The sequence below is a fragment of the Aegilops tauschii genome, chromosome 5 (assembly GCF_002575655.3).
Source record: "Aegilops tauschii subsp. strangulata cultivar AL8/78 chromosome 5, Aet v6.0, whole genome shotgun sequence".
Classification (NCBI taxonomy): domain Eukaryota; kingdom Viridiplantae; phylum Streptophyta; class Magnoliopsida; order Poales; family Poaceae; genus Aegilops; species Aegilops tauschii.
In genome coordinates, this window is record NC_053039.3 from 407,514,368 (window position 1) to 407,536,039 (window position 21,672).

At 48.8% G+C, this 21,672-nt stretch overlaps 3 protein-coding genes across 3 annotated transcripts; 2 read left to right on the top strand and 1 right to left on the bottom strand.

The window, feature by feature from the left end:
* The first annotated feature begins 6,334 nt into the window (after positions 1–6,334).
* Positions 6,335–8,376, top strand: LOC109785888 (double-stranded RNA-binding protein 3). Its single transcript, XM_020344470.4, has 3 exons — positions 6,335–6,983; positions 7,110–7,329; positions 7,421–8,376. The coding sequence occupies exons 1-3, from the start codon at positions 6,738–6,740 to the stop codon at positions 8,041–8,043; spliced, it is 1,089 nt and encodes a 362-aa protein (XP_020200059.1). The 5' UTR covers positions 6,335–6,737; the 3' UTR covers positions 8,044–8,376.
* A 6,016-nt stretch (positions 8,377–14,392) lies between these two features.
* On the top strand, positions 14,393–15,435 carry LOC141022927 (uncharacterized). Its single transcript, XM_073499214.1, has 2 exons — positions 14,393–14,689; positions 15,082–15,435. Exons 1-2 carry the CDS (start codon positions 14,393–14,395, stop codon positions 15,433–15,435), a joined length of 651 nt encoding a protein of 216 aa, XP_073355315.1.
* Positions 15,436–16,006: 571 nt separating this feature from the next.
* On the bottom strand, positions 16,007–20,486 carry LOC141022928 (uncharacterized). Its single transcript, XM_073499215.1, has 4 exons — positions 19,599–20,486; positions 17,662–18,831; positions 16,930–17,391; positions 16,007–16,045 (listed from the first exon to the last, which is right to left on the bottom strand). The coding sequence occupies exons 1-4, from the start codon at positions 20,484–20,486 to the stop codon at positions 16,007–16,009; spliced, it is 2,559 nt and encodes an 852-aa protein (XP_073355316.1).
* Positions 20,487–21,672: the final 1,186 nt, after the last annotated feature.

The following is a 21,672-nucleotide window of genomic DNA, read 5'->3' on the forward strand; positions in this document are numbered from 1 at the left end:
AGATAGTGATTGACAGAGTTCTCTAGTCACTATCACCAAGTTACTGGAACTTCGTGATGAACTATAATATGCAAGGGATGACGAAAACGATTCCCGAGCTCTTCGCAATGCTAAAATCGGCGAAGGTAGAAATCAAGAAAGAGCATCAAGTGTTGATGGTTAACAAGACCACTAGTTTCAAGAAAAGGGGTAAAGAAAAAGAAAGGGAACTTCAAGAAGAATAGCAAGCAAGTTGCTGCTCCCCGGAAGAAGCCCAAGTCTGGACCTATGCCTAAAACTGAGTGCTTCTACTGCAAAGGGATTGGTCACTGGAAGCGGAACTGCCCCAAGTATTTGGCGGATAAGAAGGATGGCAAAGTGAAAGGTATATTTGATATACATGTTATTGATGTGTACCTTACTAATGCTTGTAGTAGCGTCTGGGTATTTGATACTGGTTCTGTTGCTCATATTTGCAACTCGAAATAGGGGCTACGAATTAAACGAAGATTGGCTAAGGACGAGGTGACGATGCGCATCGGAAATGGTTCCAAGGTCGATGTGATTGTCGTCGGCACGCTACCTCTATATCTACCTTTGGGATTTGTTTTAGACCTGAATAATTGTTATTTGGTGCCAGCATTGAGTATGAACATTATATCTGGATCTTGTTTGATGCGAGACGATTATTCATTTAAATCAAAGAATAATGGTTGTTCTATTTCTATGAATAATATCTTTTATGGTCATGCACCCTTGATGAGTGGTCTATTTTTGTTGAATCTCGACCGTAGTGATACACATATTCATAATATTGAAGCCAAAAGATGCAAAGTTAATAATTGTAGTGCAACTTATTTGTGGCACTGCCGTTTAGGTCATATTGGTGTAAAGCGCATGAAGAAACTCCATGTTGATGGGCTTTTGGAATCACTTGATGCTTGCGAACCATGCCTCATGGGTAAGATGACTAAGACTCCGTTCTCCGGAACAATGGAGCGTGCCACTGACTTATTAAAAATAATACATACGGATGTATGTGGTCTGATGTGTGTTGAGGCTCGCGGCGGGTATCGTTATTTTTCTGACCTTCACACATGATTTGAGCAGATATGGGTATATCCACTTAATGAAACATAAGTCTGAAACATTTGAAAAGTTCAAAGAATTTCAGAGTGAAGTGGAAAATCATCGTAACAAGAAAATAAAGTTTCTACGATCTGATCGTGGAGGTGAATATTTTAGTTACGAGTTTGGTCTTCATTTGAAACAATGTGGAATAGTTTCGCAACTCACGCCACCTGGACCACCACAGCATAATGGTGTATCCAAACGTCCTAACCGTACTTTATTAGATATGGTGCGATCTATGATGTCTCTTACCGATTTACCACTATTGTTTTGGGGTTATGCTTTAGAGACGACTGCATTCACATTAAATAGGGCACCATCTAAATCCGTTGAGACGACACCATATGAACTGTGGCTTAGCAAGAAACCTAAGCTGTCGTTTCTTAAAGTTTGGGGTTGCGATGCTTATGTGAAAAAGCTTCAACTTGATAAGCTCAAACCCAAATCGAAGAAGTGTGTCTTCATAGGATACCCAAACAAAACAGTTGGGCACACCTTCTATCACAGATCCGAAGGCAAGACATTTGTTGCTAAGAATGGATCCTTTCTAGAGAAGGAGTTTCTCTCGAAAGAAGTGACTAGGAGGAAAGTAGAACTTGATGAGGTAATTGTACCTTCTCACGAATTGGAAAGTAGCTCATCACAGAAAACTGTTCCCGTGATGCCTGCACCAACTAGTGAGGAAGCTAATGATAATGATCATGAAACTTCGGATCAAGTTACTACCGAACCTCGTAGGTCAACCAGAGCACGTTCCGCACCAGAGTGGTATGGTAATCCTGTTCTGGAAGTCATGTTACTAGACCATGACAAACCTACGAACTATGAGGAAGCGATGATGAGCCCAAATTCCGATAAATGGCTTGAGGCCATGAAATCTGAAATGAGATCCATGTATGAGAACAAAGTATGGACTTTGATTGACTTGCCCAATGATCGGCGAGCCATTGAGAATAATGGATCTTCAAGAGGAAGACAGATGCTGATAGTAGTGTTACTATCTACAAAGCTCGAATTGTCGCAAAAGGTTTTCGACAAGTTCAAGGTGTTGACTACGATGAGATTTTCTCACTCGTATCGATGCTTAAAGTCTGTCTGAATCATGTTAGCAATTGCCGCATTTTATGAAATCTGGCAAATTGATGTCAAAACTGCATTCCTTAATGGATTTATTAAAGAAGAGTTGTATATGATGCAACCAGAAGGTTTTCTCAAATCCTAAAGGTGCTAACAAAGTGTGCAAAGCTCCAGCAATCCATCTATGGACTGGTGCAAGCATCTCGGAGTTGGAATATACGCTTTGATGAGTTGATCAAAGCATATAGTTTTATACAGACTTGCGGTGAAGCCTGTATTTACAACAAACTGAGTGAGAGCACTACAGCCTTTCTGATAAGTATATGTGAATGACATATTGTTGATCGGAAATGATGTAAAATTTTCTGAAAAGCATAAAGGAGTGTTTGAAACGAGTTTTTCAAAGAAAGACCTCGGTGAAGCTACTTACATATTGGGCATCAAGATCTATAAAGATAGATCAAGACACTTGATAAGACTTTTGATGAGTACATACCTTGATAAGATTTTGAAGGAGTTCAAAATGGGTCAGTCAAAGAAGGAGTTCTTGCCTGAGTTGTAAGGTATGAAGTTGAGTAAGACTCAAAAACCCGACCACGGCAGAAGATAGAGAGAGAATGAAAGTCATTCCCTATGCCTCAGCCATAGGTTCTATAAAGTATGCTATGCTGTGTACCAGACCTACTATGTACCTTTCCATGAGTTGGCAAGGGGGTACGATGGTGATCCAGGAGTGGACCACTGGACAACGGTCAAAGTTATCCTTAGTTACCTAAGAGGACTAAGGAAATATTTCTAGGTTATGGAGGTAATAAAGAGTTCGTCGTAAAGAGTTACGTCGATGCCAGCTTTTACACCAATTCGGATGACTCTGGGTCTCAATCTAGATACATATTGAAAGTGGGAGCAATTAGCTACAGTAGCTCCATGCAGAGCATTGTAGACACAGAAAATTTGCAAAATACATGCGGCTCTTAATGTGACAGACCCGCTGACTAAACTTCTCTCACAAGCAAAACATGATCACACCTTAGTACTCTTTGGGTGTTAATCACATGGCGATGTGAACTAGATTATTGACTCTAGTAAACCCTTTGGGTGTTGGTCACATGGCGATGTAAACTATGGGTGTTAATCACAGGGTGATGTGAACTATTGGTGTCACATGGCGGCATGAACTAGATTATTGACTCTAGTGCAAGTGGGAGACTGAAGGAAATATGCCCTAGAGGCAATAATAAAGTTGTTATTTTATATTTCCTTATTAATGATAAATGTTTATTATTCATGCTAGAATTGTATTAACCGGAAACTTGATACATGTGTGGATACATAGACAAAAACACCATGTCCCTAGTAAGCCTCTACTAGACTAGCTCGTTAATCAAAGATGGTTGAGTTTCCTAACCATAGACATGTGTTGTCATTTGATGAACGGGATCACATCATTAGGAGAATGATGTGATGGACAAGACCCATCGGTTACCTTGCCATAATGATCGTTAAGTTTTATTGCTATTGCTTTCTTCATGACTTATACATATTCCTTTGACTATGAGATTATGCAACTCCCGGATACCGGAGGAATACCTTGTGTGCTATCAAACGTCACAACGTAACTGGGTGATTATAAAGATGCTCTACAGGTATCTCCGAAGGTGTTTGTTGGGTTGGCATAGATCGAGATTAGGATTTGTCACTCCGACTATCGGAGAGGTATCTCTGGGCCCTCTCGGTAATGCACATCATGTTAAGCCTTGCAAGCAATGTAACTAATGAGTGAGTTACGGGATGATGCATTCCGGAACGAGTAAAGAGACTTGCCGGTAACGAGATTGAACTAGGTATGAAGATACCGACGATCGAATCTCGGGCAAGTAACATACCGATGACAAAGGGAATGACGTATGTTGTTATTGCGGTTTGACCGATAAAAGATCTTCGTAGAATATGTAGGAACCAATATGAGCATCCAGGTTCCGTTGTTGGTTATTGATCGGAGATATGTCTCGGTCATTTCTACATAGTTCTCGAACCCGTAGGATCCGTACGCTTAACGTTCGATGACGATTTTTATTACGGGTTATGTGTTTTGGTGACCGAAGTTTGTTCGGAGTCCCGGATGAGATCACGGACATGACGAGGAGTCTCGAAATGGTCGAGAGGTGAAGATTGATATATTGGAGGATAGTATTTGGACACCGGAATGGTTTCGAGACGTTTCGGATATTTATTGAAGTACCGAGGGGTTACCGGAACCCCCCGGGGAAGTAATGGGCCATAGTGGAGAGAGAGGGGAGCCCACAAGGGGTGGCGCGCGCCCCCCATGGGCTGTCTGAATTGGACAAGGGGAAGGGGGCGCGACCCCCTTTCCTTTCCCCCTCTCCCTCTCCTTCCCCCTTTCCCCTCCATGAGAAGGAATAAGAGGGGGGAGGCGAATCCTACTAGGACTGGGAGTCCTAGTAGGACTCCCCCCTCATGGCACGCCCCCTAGGGCCGGCCTCCTCCCTCTCCCTCCTTATATACGTGGGCAGGACACCCCTTGGAGACACCTCAATTGTTCCAAGTCGTGTGCGGCGTCTCTCTCCACGGTTTACTCCTCCGGTCATATTCACGTAGTGCTTAGGCGAAGCCCTGCGCGGATCACCTCAGCATCACCGTCACCACGCCGTCGTGCTGACGAAACTCTCCCTCGACCCTCTGCTGGATCAAGAGTTCGAGGGACGTCATCGAGCTGAACATGTGTTGAACTCGGAGGTGCCGTACGTTCGGTACTTGGATCGATTGGATCGCGAAGACATTCGACTACATCAGTCGCGTTAACCTAACGCTTCCGCTTTCGGTCTACGAGGGTACGTGGACACACTCTCTCCCTCTCGTTGCTATGCATCTGCAAGATATATCTTGCGTTATTGTAGGATTTTTTTTGAAATTGCATGCTACGTTCCTCAACAAAAAGTTCTAATTTTTTTGTGACATACTTCCACCAATGTTTGTTGCGCATGCAAAATTTTATGGCGAAATCACATTTGTGAAAGGCGTGCCAAAAATAAAATAAAATCAGAGTTCCAAAATTCTTTTGTAAGTAACATTTTCAGAGCATCGATTTTGTTTTTTTACCACACCTTCCACCAAAATGATTTTGCGACGAAATTTTGCATGCACAACAAACATTTGTGAAAGTATGCCAAAAAAAATTCAGATTTTTTTGAATTATTTTTGAATTTATTTGATGTTACTGTTCGTACCCGGAGCAAATGCTCCTGGGTGTAGAAACTCCACGTCCGTGAAGCAGAGAGTACTTCCGAGAACAATGAGATAGAAGAACAGAAGGAACACTTTAAGGACAATAATAACGTTTAGTACCCACTTATTACAGGAACTCTATATCGAAATATCTATATCATAGAAACGGGACCCAGAAGAAAACATATAATACTTTAGCTCTATAACGAGAATACACATATATGAGAAACAATATACGCTTGCAGATCAACGGCTCACAATCCGCGGCCCCCGCACTTGCGTGCCGTAAACCCTCTCCCGTGCTTCCGCAGGACAATATTCGGAGATGAACTTAACAAAGCCGCTTGCCATATTCAAATGGGCAGTCCTCCTCCTACGTCGCCGCCGCTGCGCCCATGGAGTGACCGCGACGGATCGACGAGCAGCGGCCAGTCTCTTGGCGCCATGCGGCGCCAGAGCGAGAGGGCCATCGATCATCTGCTCGAGCGCGGGCAGCAGCCAACAGTCTCTCTCGTTACCATCCGCTGCGGCACCGTTTCACCCACGAAACGAATATATACGCGTGCGTACTGCGTACATGCAGCAGAGCAGAGCACAGTCCAGCAGCCGAGCTCTCCCCCGTGCCAAATGGAGCCAAGCCTCCGCGACTCCACGAGGCGGGCGAAGGAATCGTTGCCGCTGGCAGCTGGCTCGCCGCAGCGGCGCGCATGTGCTGGCCGGCCGGCCGGTTGCGGCAGAGAGAGAGCAGCAGCAGAGAGGGAGAGGGAGAGGGAGAGGTCGGAGACCGTGATGGCATCCTGACCGGACCGGCTCGCCCTGGGTAAGCGTGCTGCGCAGCGCAGGATGGTTACAAAACACCATAAATGCACGCCATTAATACCAGAAGGTGTCTGTGCCCCCCACCCAACCCAACCCAGCCTCATCTCGCCACTGATCCACTCTACCCTGGCTAGCTGTGCTACGTCCCTAGCTGGACTGCCGGAGGGAGAGAGCGAGGGTGGAGCCGAGCACCGCAGACGCACAGATACAGATGTAGTAGTATACAGAGGCACAGACCACAGTATAGAGAGAGAGAGAGATGAAGGTCTGTACCCTCGCTTAAACACTATCGCCTACCCGGGCTCCATCCCCCCTTCTCTCTTCTCCCTCACCAAGAACACCGCCGCAGCCACCACGATCGATCTCTTCTTCCGTCTCGTGTGCGCTGGAGCGGCGGCTGGGGTGGGCGGTGGGCGCCATGATCCGATGAAGGAGGAGGAGAGGAGGGGATAGATAGGTGGCTGCGTAACAAAGGGTCCGGATCAATGTACAAGAACCAGCTGCAGGAGCTGGCGCAGAGGAGCTGCTTCAGCCTGCCGTCGTACGTGTGCACGCGGGAGGGGCCCGACCATGCGCCCCGCTTCAAGGCCACCGTCACCTTCAACGGCGAGACCTTCCACGGGCCCACCTGCTGCACCACGCTCCGCCAGGCCGAGCACGCCGCCGCCGAGGTCGCCCTCGCCCGCCTCTCCACCCGCGGGCCATCCACCTACCTCACCGCCAGAGTCCTCGTAAGCTGCTTCTTCTCCTCCTCCTCGATGCGCTTGCTTGCTCTGCATGTGTCGTTGATGATGCCAGTGGGGTACTCAAAACTCAACTGTGTTGGCTGGTGTGTCGTTGATGCCAATGGCGTGCAGGACGAGACCGGGGTCTACAAGAACCTGCTGCAGGAGACGGCGCACCGGGCGGGGCTGAAGCTGCCGGTCTACACCACCGTGCGCTCCGGCCCGGGCCACTCGCCGGTCTTCGCCTCCAGCGTGGAGCTCGCCGGCCTCAGCTTCGCCGGCGACGCTGCCAGGACCAAGAAGCAGGCGGAGAAGAACGCCGCCATGACCGCCTGGTCCGCCCTGAAGCAGAGTAAGCAACTCACCACGGCCCTCCCAATTCGCAATACCACCGGATCTTGGTAGATCACAGCTAACCATTGGTCCCACTGTTCCTGCTGCAGTGCCGGAGGCGCGCAAGGAGCCCGGCAACGGCTGCGGCGGCGAGGAGCAGGAGCACGTGGTCGTCGCCAGAGTGCTCGCCGCCCTGAAGCAGCGCTGCGACGGCAATGCGGCGTCGCCCTTGCCGAAGCAGCACTGCGTCGCGGGCTCTTCTTCCTCTGCACCGAACCCGTCGCTCTACAGACACCAATGGCTGCCTCTGAGCTCCCATGCCGCACACCCAAGGACGCGCCACGTGCAGCCGCAGCCGCAGCCGGCCGGCCCCAGGATACTGCCCCCGCTGCACATGCTGCAGCGACCGGCGCCGTCCACCTCCCGTCACGGCGGCGAGCTGGAGCGGCAGAGGAGGATCGATGCGGCCGAGCTGGTGCAGATGCTGGAGAGGGCCATGGTGACGAACAGAGAGGAGGCAATGCCGTCGGCGCCGTGCTACTACCCGCACGTCCCGGCGTACCACCACGCCGGCGCGGCGCCAAGATACTTCGCCGCGGGCGGGTTCCACTCGCCGGCGATGGCGGTGAGCGTGCGGTCGGTGATCCCCGTGTGCTCTGCGCCGCCGCAGCCGGCCGCGGCCACCAAGGATGACGATGACCGGAGCGACCCGGCAGCACCTGCGGAGCACTAGGCAAGGGCGCGTGAGCTCGCTCGCGGCCGCCAGCTTTTGAAGATGAAGAAGACGAGGAGAGATTCCGACGTTCAGTAGCTATATGATGAGATCAGTCCGGTTCTAGAAGGGAGTTTTGATCGCAAGTTCGTTCCTCTGTCTAAATTTGTGTAAGTGATCGATCACCTTTTGCTCCCCCTCTCTCTCCGGATGGCGAAGTCGCTAGGTGGTTTAGATGGAGATGGACATATGAATGAATATAGCTCTACTAGGGCTCCAGTAGAAGCCATGATCGATCCTTCCTGTGTCAACTACCTAGTTCATCACCATTTTCCTTGGCTCTGCCTGCCTTCACATGTGTCCTGTGGCTCGTTCGTTGCTCGATCAGTCCATTTCCCTTCCTTTTAATTGCGTCAGAAGCTAGTAGGAGTAGGATTACTTGAGTGCTTCTGATCTGATCTGATCAAAAATACAACCACACCATTGCCATGGACCATGGACGGACGGATGCTGCCCTGCTGCCGCAGAGCATCAATTAACCGGCCGTGCATTGCTTGATAAAAACTCTTTGCTTTGACTCTGCTCACGCGCGCATGAATGAGGGCACTGTTGCAAGCACGCATCCGAGGGAGACGACCGATCGGCCCGAGTGAAAGCACCGGCCGTACTCATCGACACCCTTATCAGGAGCTGCGCGCGCGTGCAGGAAGCTGCTTGCTGGTGCTTGGCAAAGCGATTTGCTTCCTGATTATGCACGCCGGAGGCATTCATGGGAGGAGACGGGTGCAGATTTCTTCGCATGCACAATGAGTGCCTTCATGGCGGCCGATCCTGACCGCCGAGCGAGCAGACGGGACGGCGCCATGACGCCACGGAGAGAACAAGTGGGTTGTTGCCATGGCAAGGCACGGGGGGCCGGCCATGAAGGAAGAGGGGCGACGAGAGAGAGAGAGAAGGCTGTGGCGTGGTCACGCCTCACGCATACAGAGACACAGAGACACTGTATTTCTTCAGCTGTGGACATTAATTGGCATGGCGCAGACATTTATGGCCTTGCGAGGGAGGAGATGAGATGGGTGGCAGGCATGCCTTAATGGAGGCCAGTGGCCGTTTAGTGGGCACTGCCTTGCTCCATCAATGCCCCCATCACTCCATCAGTAGGAGCATTGCTGCTATAGTCCACACAATAAAACAGGAGGAGAAACTACTGTAGTTCTACGTACGTCGAATTTGATCGAGCCTCACATTTACCCTGGGAAGGAATCTTGTGGAGAAGGAGCTGTGGTGTAGCTTCTGCAGGAGAGAGCAGCAGCGTTGCTTGATGGACCCGGACACCCGAGATCCATCCAGCGACGCTCGGTTCAGAGCAGAGAAAACGTTGCATAAATGTGAACCAGCAAGAGTGAGTTCAGTTCAGAACAGCAGTACGTACAGGATTCACGGCAGGACCGGCCGGAGCACGATCTATCTATAGACAGGAGCACGTCGCGTACGTGTGGCGTAAGCGAAGTGTCGACCCGGCCGTGGAAGAAACGCCACCCCAGGCCCCAACATCTGTTCGCGGGCGGATCGGAGCGGGCGGCAGGCCCACGGCGTCGACGCCCGGCCGGATGTTCGCGTGATCGCGTCTCGCCCTTGGCGCCGGCGCACGTACGCTCGCGGCGGCCGATGCCCCGTCATCCTCGTGGCCCGAACCAGCTCGTGCCGCTCGCCGTGCGGGAGGGATCGGTCCATGGATGCGTGCGTGCAGCCGGGCACGTGCGCGCCGGCCGGCCGCTTGGATCGGCGCGCAGGTCAGCCACTGCGTACGGCGCGAGCTCACGCGCGTAGTCAACCGCGCCGGCCATTTATGCCATTATGTTTTTCCGCGAGGAAGCGGTTGCGCGGCGGCGTGGGCTGTGACCGATCGGTCGCCGTATTTAAGGCGGCAATGACGGTGGTGGCACCTGGCAGCCTCCCGCGACGCGCACCGACGACGAACGGACGGGCCGACAGAGGTCGATCCTTCACCGTGCGAGCGGAGCCAACGGCTGACGTACTCCCTCCGTTTCAATTTACCAGTACTACGCGTATATCTCAATTTTATTATCGTAATATAAATTATATAACACAAAAATTATACCAGGTGTAAATAGAACATCTGAAGTTTATATTGATATGTTTTTTTTAATATACTAGGAAATTGCCCGTGCGTTGCAACGGGGCATATTCTAGTAGTTAAATACCAATCATGTCTAACATATATCGTTAGGATTCTCATGCACATAAGGTGGAATTATCGATTTCTTTTTTCCTGGCAAGTCACTTTTGTGTGGTTCAGTATCAATGATGACTTACATATATCATTATATCATTAGGATTCTCATGCACATTAGGCAAAATTGTCGGTTTCTTTTTTACCGACAAGCCTCCTCCTCTTATACCTACTTTTTTCTGCCTCTTCAATCCAAGCTTGACAACACTATTAATGTAGCATCCGACTTACACCCCCCACTTTGCAGTTTTTCCATTTCTCTTCTCCTTTCATAATACTCTAACAATAGCAACTATGTAGAAGGAATTAGCGTATTTAGAGGACTCCTTTATGCCTACATACCACCTCTCCGACCATGACTTCTCCAGCACTTACATGTTGCCACTCTCTCCCAACATTCCCTTTCTTCTTCCCCCGACTCCAATGAGACCGTCCCAATCCGAAGTTTTATGCCCATAGTTTTCATTTACATGTTTGCATTACTTCCAAACATTTTCTTCGTTGTTTTTATTTGCAAAGATTGGCCATCAAAAGTGAAATTAGCATACTACACATGAACACGTGTCATAAAAGTTAGTATAGTCGACACTACAGAGATAAAGTAACTTGACAAATAGAAGATCACTCCTCAAAAAATGGCGACTAAACTTACCGCCTCCTTGAGCACCTTTCACATCATATCCTTTCTACCATGTTGAGGGGCACTTCAAGGTGCCAATCTTCCCCGGAGCTCCTCCGATCCACAACAGAATTACATTCTCGTATGAAGGATCCCGAGGAAAACCTGAGCCCAACCAAAACTGGTAACTATGAATATATCACCAACATTGATGAACAACTGAAAAAAATATTATGATACACACATTTCTAGGAAATATAGTAAGCCACAACTCTCAAGAGATATGTAAAATATGCACAAGGATCATGCTTCTCGCTCCCATGCATGAGATTCTCTGAATCAAATCGAGAACTCGAGACAGATCACGTCATATATCTTTTTCATGCCACAACACATATATAGTAACCGCCAATCAAGTGTTGGCTACCTATTATATATATAGCTTGCTCTTTGTTTGTACCAAGTGATTACTTATCAGCTTGAAGTTAAATTCATCAAATGTGTGCATGATTTGTCACTTTCAGTTTTGAGGAATGTCATACATCTTACTCAATGCTTATTACAATCGGAGGAGTGAAAAATCATGAAATGTTGAGACAACGAACTCTGCCTTGCGGACTATAAATTATGTACTCCGTCAGGTTAACTGATCATAGATTTCTTGTTCCGTTATCCACTTCTGTAATAGTTTTAATTTCTATTATGGTCAATTTTAGTGAGAATAAATTTGTTCTATTATTGTCCCACACTGGTGGCAAACTACTACATTACTAAAAGCTGAGGGAAAGCTCAAAAAGGTGAAGAAGGAGCAGGCGTTGAAATTGGTATTGCTCTAATTCTTTTCCTCACACCAGAACCCAGGCACCGAGCCATATAAGACTTCAATTGGCAGAAACAACCTGATCATGTATTAGTACCGCATGCACAAAATGCCACAGCCTCCAGAGAAATAGAATTAGTTTGCCACAAAACTACAAGATATGCAGCACCTAGAGCCACCTATTTGAATAGCATACATCTCGCTGTCCACAAGAAACAACAAGTCTCCCTCACATATGTGAAACTCAAAACATGCCACGCGGCCCATGACGAGAACCAGGAAGTCTCTCTCACCTGATGTAATCGACGATGTGTAGCTGCTCCTCGTTGGTTTTGCCCCGGTTCTCCCCTCCCTACCCACCTCCTTCTCCCCGTCATCAGCGGCCGCGGGCAGCAAAGGCAGTGACCTGCAGCTACGCCCGGTAGTGCGGGAGGTGGTGCCCATCAGAGGGGTAGAGGCGACGACGGCGGCCATGGCGTGATGGAAAACGATGGTGATACAGGTTAGCCTAATTCGACAGAATCTACGGTGCGGGAGGGAGACCGCTGGGCTTAAGTTTTTTCTTTTCTTTTGGGAGCGATAGAAAACCGGATGGGGACGATAGAAAACCGGATGGGGAGGAAGAGTTCGTCGCGGTGGAGCGAGGGATCCGGACGTAAGAGAAGAAAATCGCTACGGGGTGGAGGGGATCGCACGAGAGGTTGGACGAAGAGGAGCTAACGTAAGAGGGGAAACGGAACACTACATTTCTTTTAGGTACTAGAGATAGAGATGACTTCTATTAAGTTGGTCAAATCGACGACCTAAAGGTATGTGCACGCCTTGTAAACTGAGAGAGAATCCGAGCGCGGTGGGCGGGTCTGGCGCTGGGTGGAGCGCTGCGTCTGGGTAGCGTGGGTTGCGTTTAGAGGTTTCTAACATGATTCGCAGGGCTTTGGCCACCACGCTAAAGGATGGATACCCCCCTCCCCGCGCTATGCTGATGATCTTGCCCAATTCATCAGTCCCTCACCGCAAAATCTTAGTTTTGTGAAAACAGCTTTTGACATATTCGGTGAAGCCTTTGGATTACGGATCAATTATAGCAAGTCTAACAAGATCCTCATCAGGCAAAACGAGCTGGATAAACAGAGAGTGAAGGTGAAGCTGCAATGCAAAATTGGATGCTTTCCCTGCCGCTACCTAGGCCTTCAACTTGGGATAAACTAGCTGACTAAAGCGGGGTGGCAGCCCCTCATCGATCAGGTGGATTCATTCAGAAGTCAGGAAGGCTAATCCTCGTCAAATCAGTGATTGCAACCAAGCCGATTCATCATTTACTAGTTCTTCTGGGCCGCGAAAGACAAGATCAACGGCGGTCAATGACTCGTCGCCTGGAATATGATTTGTCGTCCGACTCACTTTGGATGCCTCGGGATTAAAAACATGAGCTTAGAGGCGCTCGCGCTTCGAGTACGTTGGGAATGACTGAGAAGATCAGACCCGAATAGGCCTTGGCAAGGCCTGCACATGATGATGGACGAGCAAGCTCGAGGGGTTTTTGATAGCTTTGTCAAGATCACGGTGGGTGATGGATCGAAAGTGCTATGCTGGAAAGACCGCTGGATCCATGGCGTTGTGGTAGCGGACATTGCCCCTCTCCTATTGCAGTCTGTCAGGACCAGAAACCGCAACAGAAGAACTGTCCAGCATGCGCTCATCGATAATGCTTGGACAGACGACGTCCACGGCGAGCTATCCTTTCTGGGCCACATGCAAGTCTGAACTTTGCCAAGCCATCGTCACAGTTGACAGGAATACGGAGATGCCGGACCGTTCTGAGTGGCCTTGCGACGTGTCTGGGAAATACACTATCGCATCGACGTATAAGGGCATCTATAGCCGGGCGCCTCAAACCCGCCTCATACGCCCAGGCGGGCCGCCCGGTCACTGACCGGTCATGATTTTTCGACCGAGACGGGCTCCTTAAACGGGCCTCAAACGCCCGGGCTGACCGGCGCCCCTCATATCTAGCCCAAATATGGGGCGGATACGGGGGCGCCCGGGCACGCCCGCCACGTCGGACCCGACAGCCCGACCCCACCGCAAATTGCACCAAATCCACCCCAAGACCTGCCAGATCCATTTGTTATCTCCTCTCTTCTTCCTCCTCTGCGCCATCCGTCTCGCAGCTCCGTCGTGCACGCGCTCCGCAGCCGTTCCTAGCCTCTGCGCCGCCAGCTCTGATAGGGAAGTCCTCTCTCCCGTCCTCGCTGCGGGGGACGTCGTCGCCAGGCCGACGCCACCGTGGTACGTCCGGCAACTCTCTGGCTCCGCCTTGCGCTTGATGTGTTCGACACATTGTCCGACCGGATTTTTTGTGATTTCATTAGGGAAAACGATGGATTCCGATGCTTCATCGAAGGAGGAGTATGGACCAACGGAGCTTGATCAAATGATTCAAGATGGGTTCTTCGATTCCTCGGATTCGGATGAAGAAGTGGACATGATCATGCTCATGAGCATTCAAGAGGAAATGAACCGGTAAGTGGAGCATATTCTCAACTTCAAGGGCTCAATCAAAGGGAGAAGAGTGGTCAACCGTGATAGGGTGTCCGGAGCAAAGCTACTGCACAAGGACTACTTCGCTCCTAATCCTACTTTCTCGGATGAACCATGGTTTCGTCGCCGTTTTCGCATGCGGAAAGCATTGTTTTTGCGTGTTGTGGAGGGTGTGGAGGCACACGACGACTACTTCAAGCTCATAAGGGATTGCTGCGGACATTTCTCTTTCTCTGCCAAGCAGAAGTGCATGGCTGCTCTGAGAATGTTTGCACTTGGTATTGCTGTAGATGCCGTTGGTGAGATGGTCAAGATGGGGGAGAGCACGTGCTTGAAGACTACTGTCAAGATTGCCCGCACCATGATGGAGGTGTTTGCACCTGAGTATCTCAGAGAACCAAATGCGCAGGACAAGGAGAGTTGTTGGCTATTGGTGAGGCAAGGGGGTTTCCAAGAATGCTCGAATCAATTGATTGCATGCATTGGCAATGGAAGAACTGCCGCAAAGGTTTGCGGGGAATGTATCAAGGTCACACCAGAGAGGCCACGATCATATTAGAAGCAGTGGCATCACATGACTCATGAATTTGGCATGCTTTCTTTGGAATGCCGGGTTCTCGCAACGACATCAACGCGCTTCAACGATCTCCGGTGTTCAAGAGGCTTTGCAATGGGAAATTACTGCCGTGCAACTACACCGTCAACGACCGAGACTACAACATGAGATACTATCTTGCCGATGGTATCTATCCTCAGTGGGCGGCGTTTGTGAAGACCATATCCGAACCGCATGGCAATAAACAGAGCCACTTTGTAACAATGCAGGAAGCGGTTAGGAAGGATGTTGAGAGGGCATTTGTTGTTCTTCAAGCTCGTTGGGGAATTGTGCGGAATGCTGCAATGATGTGGGAATCAGAAACTTTGTGGCAGCTGATGAGATGTTGTGTTATTCTGCATAATATGATTGTCGAGGATGAGGGTGATGTTGTAGCCCAAACCAATGATTTTGAAGCACCTGAAGAACAAGTTAAAATCCTGGAAGATCAAAATGCGGCTCAGCTTATGAACTTTGTGCAGATGCATCATAATCTTCGAGATCATCAGGTGCACATGCAGCTACTCAGTGATCTTGTGGAGCACATATGGACCCACAATGGAAACCAAGGAGCTAATGCTTGAGTTGTGCACTTAAAATAAATTGTATGTAAACACTATCTATGCTTCATAACAACATTTGTTATTTACGTGCGACATTGTCTTTTATGATCGACGTGCATGGATTTAAAGGTCCGGATTTAAGATATGTGGATGCCAGGAGGGAATACGAGGGCCCGTCCAGATACGCTAGCGGGCGCGCCGACAAACGTATAGAGTGTCGGGTTTGCTAAGTCCGGTTGTAGATGCTCTAAGAGACTCTGTATGGGACACACCCAGTCCATCATGACTGGCTGCATTTGGCGTAGTTGGGCGCCACTAAAATGCAAAATTTCCATGTGGCTAGCTACCCAATACCGCTTATGGACGTCTGATCGTCGGGCATGCCATGGATTACAAGATGCCCCAGCACGTTGCTACACTTGCCTACAAGATGAAAACAACTTTGACTCTATCCTCGCCCACTGCGTTTACGGAAGAGAAGTATGGCATTCTTGCTTCCAAGCGCCGAGTATCAACACTCAAGGCCCATCCACAGATACAACATTCTTAGACTGGTGCATTGGTGCTATAGTCCACACAATAAAACTGGTGCCTATTCACTTTGGCTCGTAGGTGTATATGCATTCATTGTCTAAATGCATATTTAAAAAAGTTAACAAAATCAAGAAAAAACCCCGCGTGTAAATCCGGGCATTGTATGTGCATGCACCAAGTTTCGATGAAAAAGGACATTTTTGATGGCTTGTGTAAAAAAACATTTTTCGATACTTGATTACAGCTATTCACGAGACATTTTTATCTTTTTTATACATGCCACAAAAAAGGTCCTTTTCACCGAATTTTTGTGTGCGAACATAGGATGTTCGGATATACACGAGGTACTTTTTCTTGAATTTTTTTAACATTTTAAAATGTGTTTTATATACATATTTCATAACAGGTGTATCTACACCTAGAAGCCAAAAACGCCGCTCTCATGCTATAGTCCACACAATAAAACAGAGAAACTACTACTGTACTGGTACTACGTCAAATTTGATCAAGCCTCACATTTACCCTGGAAAAGAATCCTGTGGAGAAGGAGCTGTGGTGTAGCTTCTGCAGGAGCAGCAGCGTTGCTTGATGGACCCAGACATCCGAGATCCATCCAGCGAGGCAGCGACGTTCAGTTCGGAGCAAAGAAAACGTTGCATAGATGTGAACCAGCAAGAGTGAGTTCAGTTCAGAACAGCAGTACTACAAGATTCACGGCACGGCAGTACCGGAGCACGATCTAAGTTTTTTTTTTAGGTGAACTAGGGATTTTTATTCATGATGAACCGAAGAAGAAATACAAGTAATGTCCGGTAGGATCCCCAGCCACAAGTGGCGACCTGCAGGGAGCGATGAAGCAGCCTTAGCAATGGCATGAGCTTCATAATTTGCTTCCCTACATTCATATCTATAACAAACTCTAGCAAAATCTCTCATAGTCTCTTTTATCTCCTCTAAGACAAGGGCATAAGAAGAAAGCACCCGTCCATTAATATCGGAGACGACTTGCAGGCAATCAGACGCGATGATGACGCGTGAGATGTTGAGATCTTTGGCAAGAGCCAGGGCTTCACTGCATGCATGAGCTTCGAGCCCTGCAGCGTCAACCAGGTTGTCAAAAGTGACTGCTGAAGCACCCAAATAATTTCCGTCCTTGTCCCTGCAAATCGCCGCCGCTGCACCTGCTCTGCCATTCCGCGAAACAGCTCCATCTACATTAATCTTTGCCGCTTCCTCTCCAGGAGAAATCCATCCCCTTGATCGCTGTTGAGGCAAACGTATATTAGCTGCAGGTTTCCTAACAGAGACGATGTCGAGGTCTTCCAAGTAGCGGTTTACAAAGCACATTGTGGACATAGGACTCTGAAATTCATCATCATGTATTGCCCTCCTCCTTGCCCACCAGATAGCCCACATAGTGACCAAAACCCTTGCCAGTTCTTGCTGTTTCAAGGAAGCGAAGAGCCAAAAAAGCCACAATCTGGGATCTTCAGTTCGGTTGGCCATCAAATGTTCAAGAGTCTCCTCATCGCCCAAGGCCCACACACATCGCGCCATATGACAATCAAATAGAGAGTGCCGCCAAGTATCCCTCTCTGCACCACATAGTGAGCATGCCGTCGTGTCTGCCATCTTCCTGGCATGTCGTGCAGTTCCTGTAGGCAGGGACATATGAGACAGTCTCCACACAAAAATCCTGACTTTCGAGGGTACCTTAACCTTCCACAACGAAGACCATGCCTTCTTGTCCCGTTCCTGGTTCGAGTGGCTTGCCCTGTGTTCGAGCCAATCCTCTCTCTGGAACTTGATCCCATTGATCATTCTGTATACCGATCGGACTGAGAAGAATCCCTTTCTGTCATAGTGCCAAGCCCAGAAGTCTGGCTGCACCCTGGAGCTCAAAGGAATATTCAATATCACGTCAGCATCATGCGCAAGAAAGTGGTCATTAATCACTTGCTTGTTCCAGGTCCTGGAAACAGGGTCGATAAGTTCTGAAACTAATTGAGGCGGGTTTGTTGAAATAGGACAAATTGGCTTGAGTTTGTAATCATGCGGCAGCCAATTCTCCTCCCACACACGTGTGTCTGTTCCTGAACCAATCCTCTTAATGAGACCAAGTGCAAGGATGTCCCTCCCCTCGAGCAATGAACGCCACACCTGAGAAGGGTGACGACCCAAGCCTGCATCCAGAATGTTATCGTCTGGGTAGTACCTTGCTTTCAAAACTCGAGCAGTAAGTGTATCAGGTTCTTGAAGCAAGCGCCACACTTGTTTTGATAATAAAGCAAGGTTGAAAAGCTCAACATCCCGGAAGCCCAGACCACCCATGAACTTTGGTTTGCACATAGTTCTCCACGACACCCATGCCGGTTTCCTTTGTCCCTGCTTACTGCCCCACCAAAACTTCCGGAGAAGGCCATTGATATGTTCACATAAGCCACGGGGAAGCTTAAAACATGACATAGAGTAAGTCGGAATAGATTGGGCAACTGACTTGATCAAAACCTCCTTCCCTCCTGCCGACAAACACTTCTCCATCCAGCCCTGAATGTGCTTCCAGATCCTATCCTTCAAGTACCGAAAGCAGCCCTCTTTGGCCTTCCCAACATCAGTTGGAAGGCCTAGGTATTTTTCAGCCAAAGCCTCATTCTGAACATCAAGCATGTTCTTTATCTCAGTGCGCTGTGTAGCTGGAACCATTTTGCTGAAATAAATAGCAGACTTTTCGGTATTAATGCGCTGGCCAGATGCCTCGCAATATAGCTTCAAAAGATCACGGACCTTTTCTGTACTCGCACTTGTAGCTTCAAAAAACAAAAGGCTGTCATCGGCGAACAACAAATGATTGATTGCTGGAGCCGTCGGCGCAACAGTCAGTCCCTGTACTCCAACATTTTCTGACTTTAGCAGACAAGAAAGTCCTTCCGCTGCCAAAGAAACAAGTAGGGAGAGCTAGGATCCCCTTGACTTAGTCCCCTCAAGGGCCTGAAATCATCCATAATGCCACCATTAAATAGAACCGAAAAAGAAACGGACGTAACGCACCTCATGACGGTCTCTGTGAACCGAGGGCTTATCCCTAGCTTAAGCATAACTGCCTTAAAAAAAGGCCACTCTAGGCGGTCATAGGCCTTCATCATGTCTAATTTTAGGGCACAAAACCGGTTGCTCTTGATTCTTCTTGACTTCATGTAGTGTAAGCATTCATATGCGGTTATAAAATTATCCGTGATAAGACGGCCGGGAACGAAAGCCGATTGCTCTACAGAAATGACCTCTGGGAGAATAACCTTCAACCTGTTAGCTAAGACCTTCGACGTGATTTTGTATATCACGTTGCAAAGGCTTATAAGCCGAAACTGTCCTAGAATTTTTGGACTTGCTATCTTGGGAATAAGAACGATGAACGTGCGATTTATATCCTCCGCTGAATCTTCTCCATTGAGCACCCATATGATCATACCCGTGATCTCATCTCCACACAACTCCCAATGCCTCTGAAAAAAGTGTGCCGAAAACCCATCAGGGCCGGGAGCTTTAGTGAGGAACATTTGAAACAGAGCATCTTTTATTTCTTCCTTTGTATAAGCAGCATTTAGGCGGATATTCATGACAGCATCCACTCGAGATGGTATATGTGAGAGTACCTCCTCCATACCAATAGTTCCCTCCGAGGTGTACAACTGCTCGTAAAAGTTGCTCGCCATACCTGCAAGCTCCTCAGGATCGGTACTAAATGAGCCGTCATCCCTTTGCAACTGCGTGATGGTGTTTTTAGCCCTCCTCGCGCTCGCCTTCTTTTGGAAGTACTGAGTGTTACTATCTCCTTCAGAGAGCCACCGGATTCGTGATCGTTGACGCATCATTATCTCCTCCCTGTATGACACCTCGACAATGCGATCCTGGACCTTTTTCTCTTCTACCCCCGGTCCAACACGCGTCGGTTCAGCTCTCAACTCAGCCAGCTGCTTGCGCAGCTCTCGTAGCTCCTGGCGGACCGAACCGAAAGTTGTGCGTCCCCAACGCTTTAGCGACACCGCGACATGAGACAGTTTTGCAGCAAGCTCACTCACATTGGTGGCTGGCTGGTCCACACGCCATGCTTGCTCAACCATTGCAGAGAACGAGTCCTCCTGTTCCCACATACATTCGTAACGAAAAGGATTCTTTAGGGCCACCCTTAGATTGCTAGATTCCAGCTCATTCAATAGAAGAATAGGGCTATGGTCAGATTTCGCAGCTGTTAGATGTTCAAGCGAGGCAAAAGGAAACCTGGATGACCAACTAGGGGTAGCCAGGGCCCTATCAAGACGAACTCTGCAATAATCCCCACCAACAACTCTTTTCTCAAAAGTCCAGTCTAAACCCTTATAGCCAAGATCCGCCAGCTCGCAAACATCAACTGCTTCTCTAAAACCCGCAATCTGTGCACTGTCTCTCTCATTTGGGCCCAGCTGCTCCTCGGGCCTCAGGATCTCATTGAAATCACCTATGCACACCCCTGGTAAAGTGTTTTCTCCATGAAGAAACTTCATTGTATCCCATGTTTTATACCTCAGACTTCTGTTTGCCGCTCCATAGAAACATGACAGCCGCCAAGGTTCTTTACCCGTCTCTGTCACAACTGAGTCAATGTGATACTGAGAAAAGCTTTTTATATCAAGATTAATAGAATCCTTCCAGTACAAGCAAAGACCTCCACTTCTACCACTACTAGCTACTGCAAAACTACTAGAAAAACCTAGACTACCCGCCAAACCTTCCACCATGTACTTTGCAAGTTGAGTTTCAACAATACAAAGCAGCGTCGGCGCACATGCCTCCACTAGATCGCGGGAGCTCTCGAATCGTCGTGGGGTCGCCAATCCCGCGGCAGTTCCAGCATAGAGTCCTCATTGAGCTCGGCGGCTCTCCTGTAGGGAGGCCGCCAGAACAGAAGTGTCCATGTCTTCCACCGCATTCTCTCCATCCTGCCTTCTCCTTTTCACGATAGGATCCTTTTCCGGGGTAGATGCCATCACCCCACTTGTGCTCCCAGCCCCATTCTCCAACAGTAAAACTGTATCAGCCACCTTGCCCGCCAAGTTTGGTAAGTCCTGCCCGCGGACGTTAACGGTTCCATCAGCTGAGACCAACCTCTTACACGCAGACTTGTGATTTTCCGAGGGGTTCTGGCTGTACTCAGCTTCTTCTGCATAAATGGCATCAACAGGGGCTCCCCTCCCTGCAGCCGCTCCTCCTCCTCTACCTTGACGGCCCCCTCTAGCTCCTCTTCCTCCTGTACTGCCTCCTAAACCTCCTCCCCCTCTACCTGCTCTCCCCTCCATGCCAAGCCTCATTCCTTCATTGCTCCACACCAGCCAATCCCCCCATTCACATGACTCAATCTCGTGAATACCGTCGCCACACTCCTCCACCGTATGCCCAATCAGACCACAAAAATAATAGAACACTGGCAGCTTGTCATAAAACACGGGGTACCTTTTGCTCTTTTTGATTGTGATTGGCACGAAACGTGCCAAAGGCTTATTGATATCCACATAGACTCTGACCCTTAAAGTGCTTGCCGGATTGATCTTGCCCTCGTTCACAACCACAGTAAACGGTGGTTCCCCCACCTTAGCTGCCACCTTCTCTGCAAGTTCCTTCTTCGCCATTAGCCCATCCGGCAAGCCCTGCACCCTTGCCCATAATGGGATCTTGTTTAACTTGTACTCATTC

Excerpts from the sequence above, each read along its gene's own strand:
- LOC109785888 (XM_020344470.4), top strand. The coding sequence starts at position 6,738 with ATGTACAAGAACCAGCTGCAGGAGCTGGCGCAGAGGAGCTGCTTCAGC. Across the intron at positions 6,984-7,109 it reads ACCTCACCGCCAGAGTCCTC|GACGAGACCGGGGTCTACAA; the intron begins GTAAGCTGCTTC and ends AATGGCGTGCAG. Across the intron at positions 7,330-7,420 it reads CTGGTCCGCCCTGAAGCAGA|TGCCGGAGGCGCGCAAGGAG; the intron begins GTAAGCAACTCA and ends TTCCTGCTGCAG.
- LOC141022927 (XM_073499214.1), top strand. The coding sequence starts at position 14,393 with ATGCGGAAAGCATTGTTTTTGCGTGTTGTGGAGGGTGTGGAGGCACAC. Across the intron at positions 14,690-15,081 it reads AGGAGAGTTGTTGGCTATTG|GAAGCGGTTAGGAAGGATGT; the intron begins GTGAGGCAAGGG and ends GTAACAATGCAG.
- LOC141022928 (XM_073499215.1), bottom strand. The coding sequence starts at position 20,486 with ATGAAGTTTCTTCATGGAGAAAACACTTTACCAGGGGTGTGCATAGGT. Across the intron at positions 17,392-17,661 it reads CTTCGTTGTGGAAGGTTAAG|CAAGAACTGGCAAGGGTTTT; the intron begins GTACCCTCGAAA and ends TCCTTGAAACAG. Across the intron at positions 16,046-16,929 it reads TCTCCGATATTAATGGACGG|ACAATGAATGCATATACACC; the intron begins GTGCTTTCTTCT and ends ATATGCATTTAG.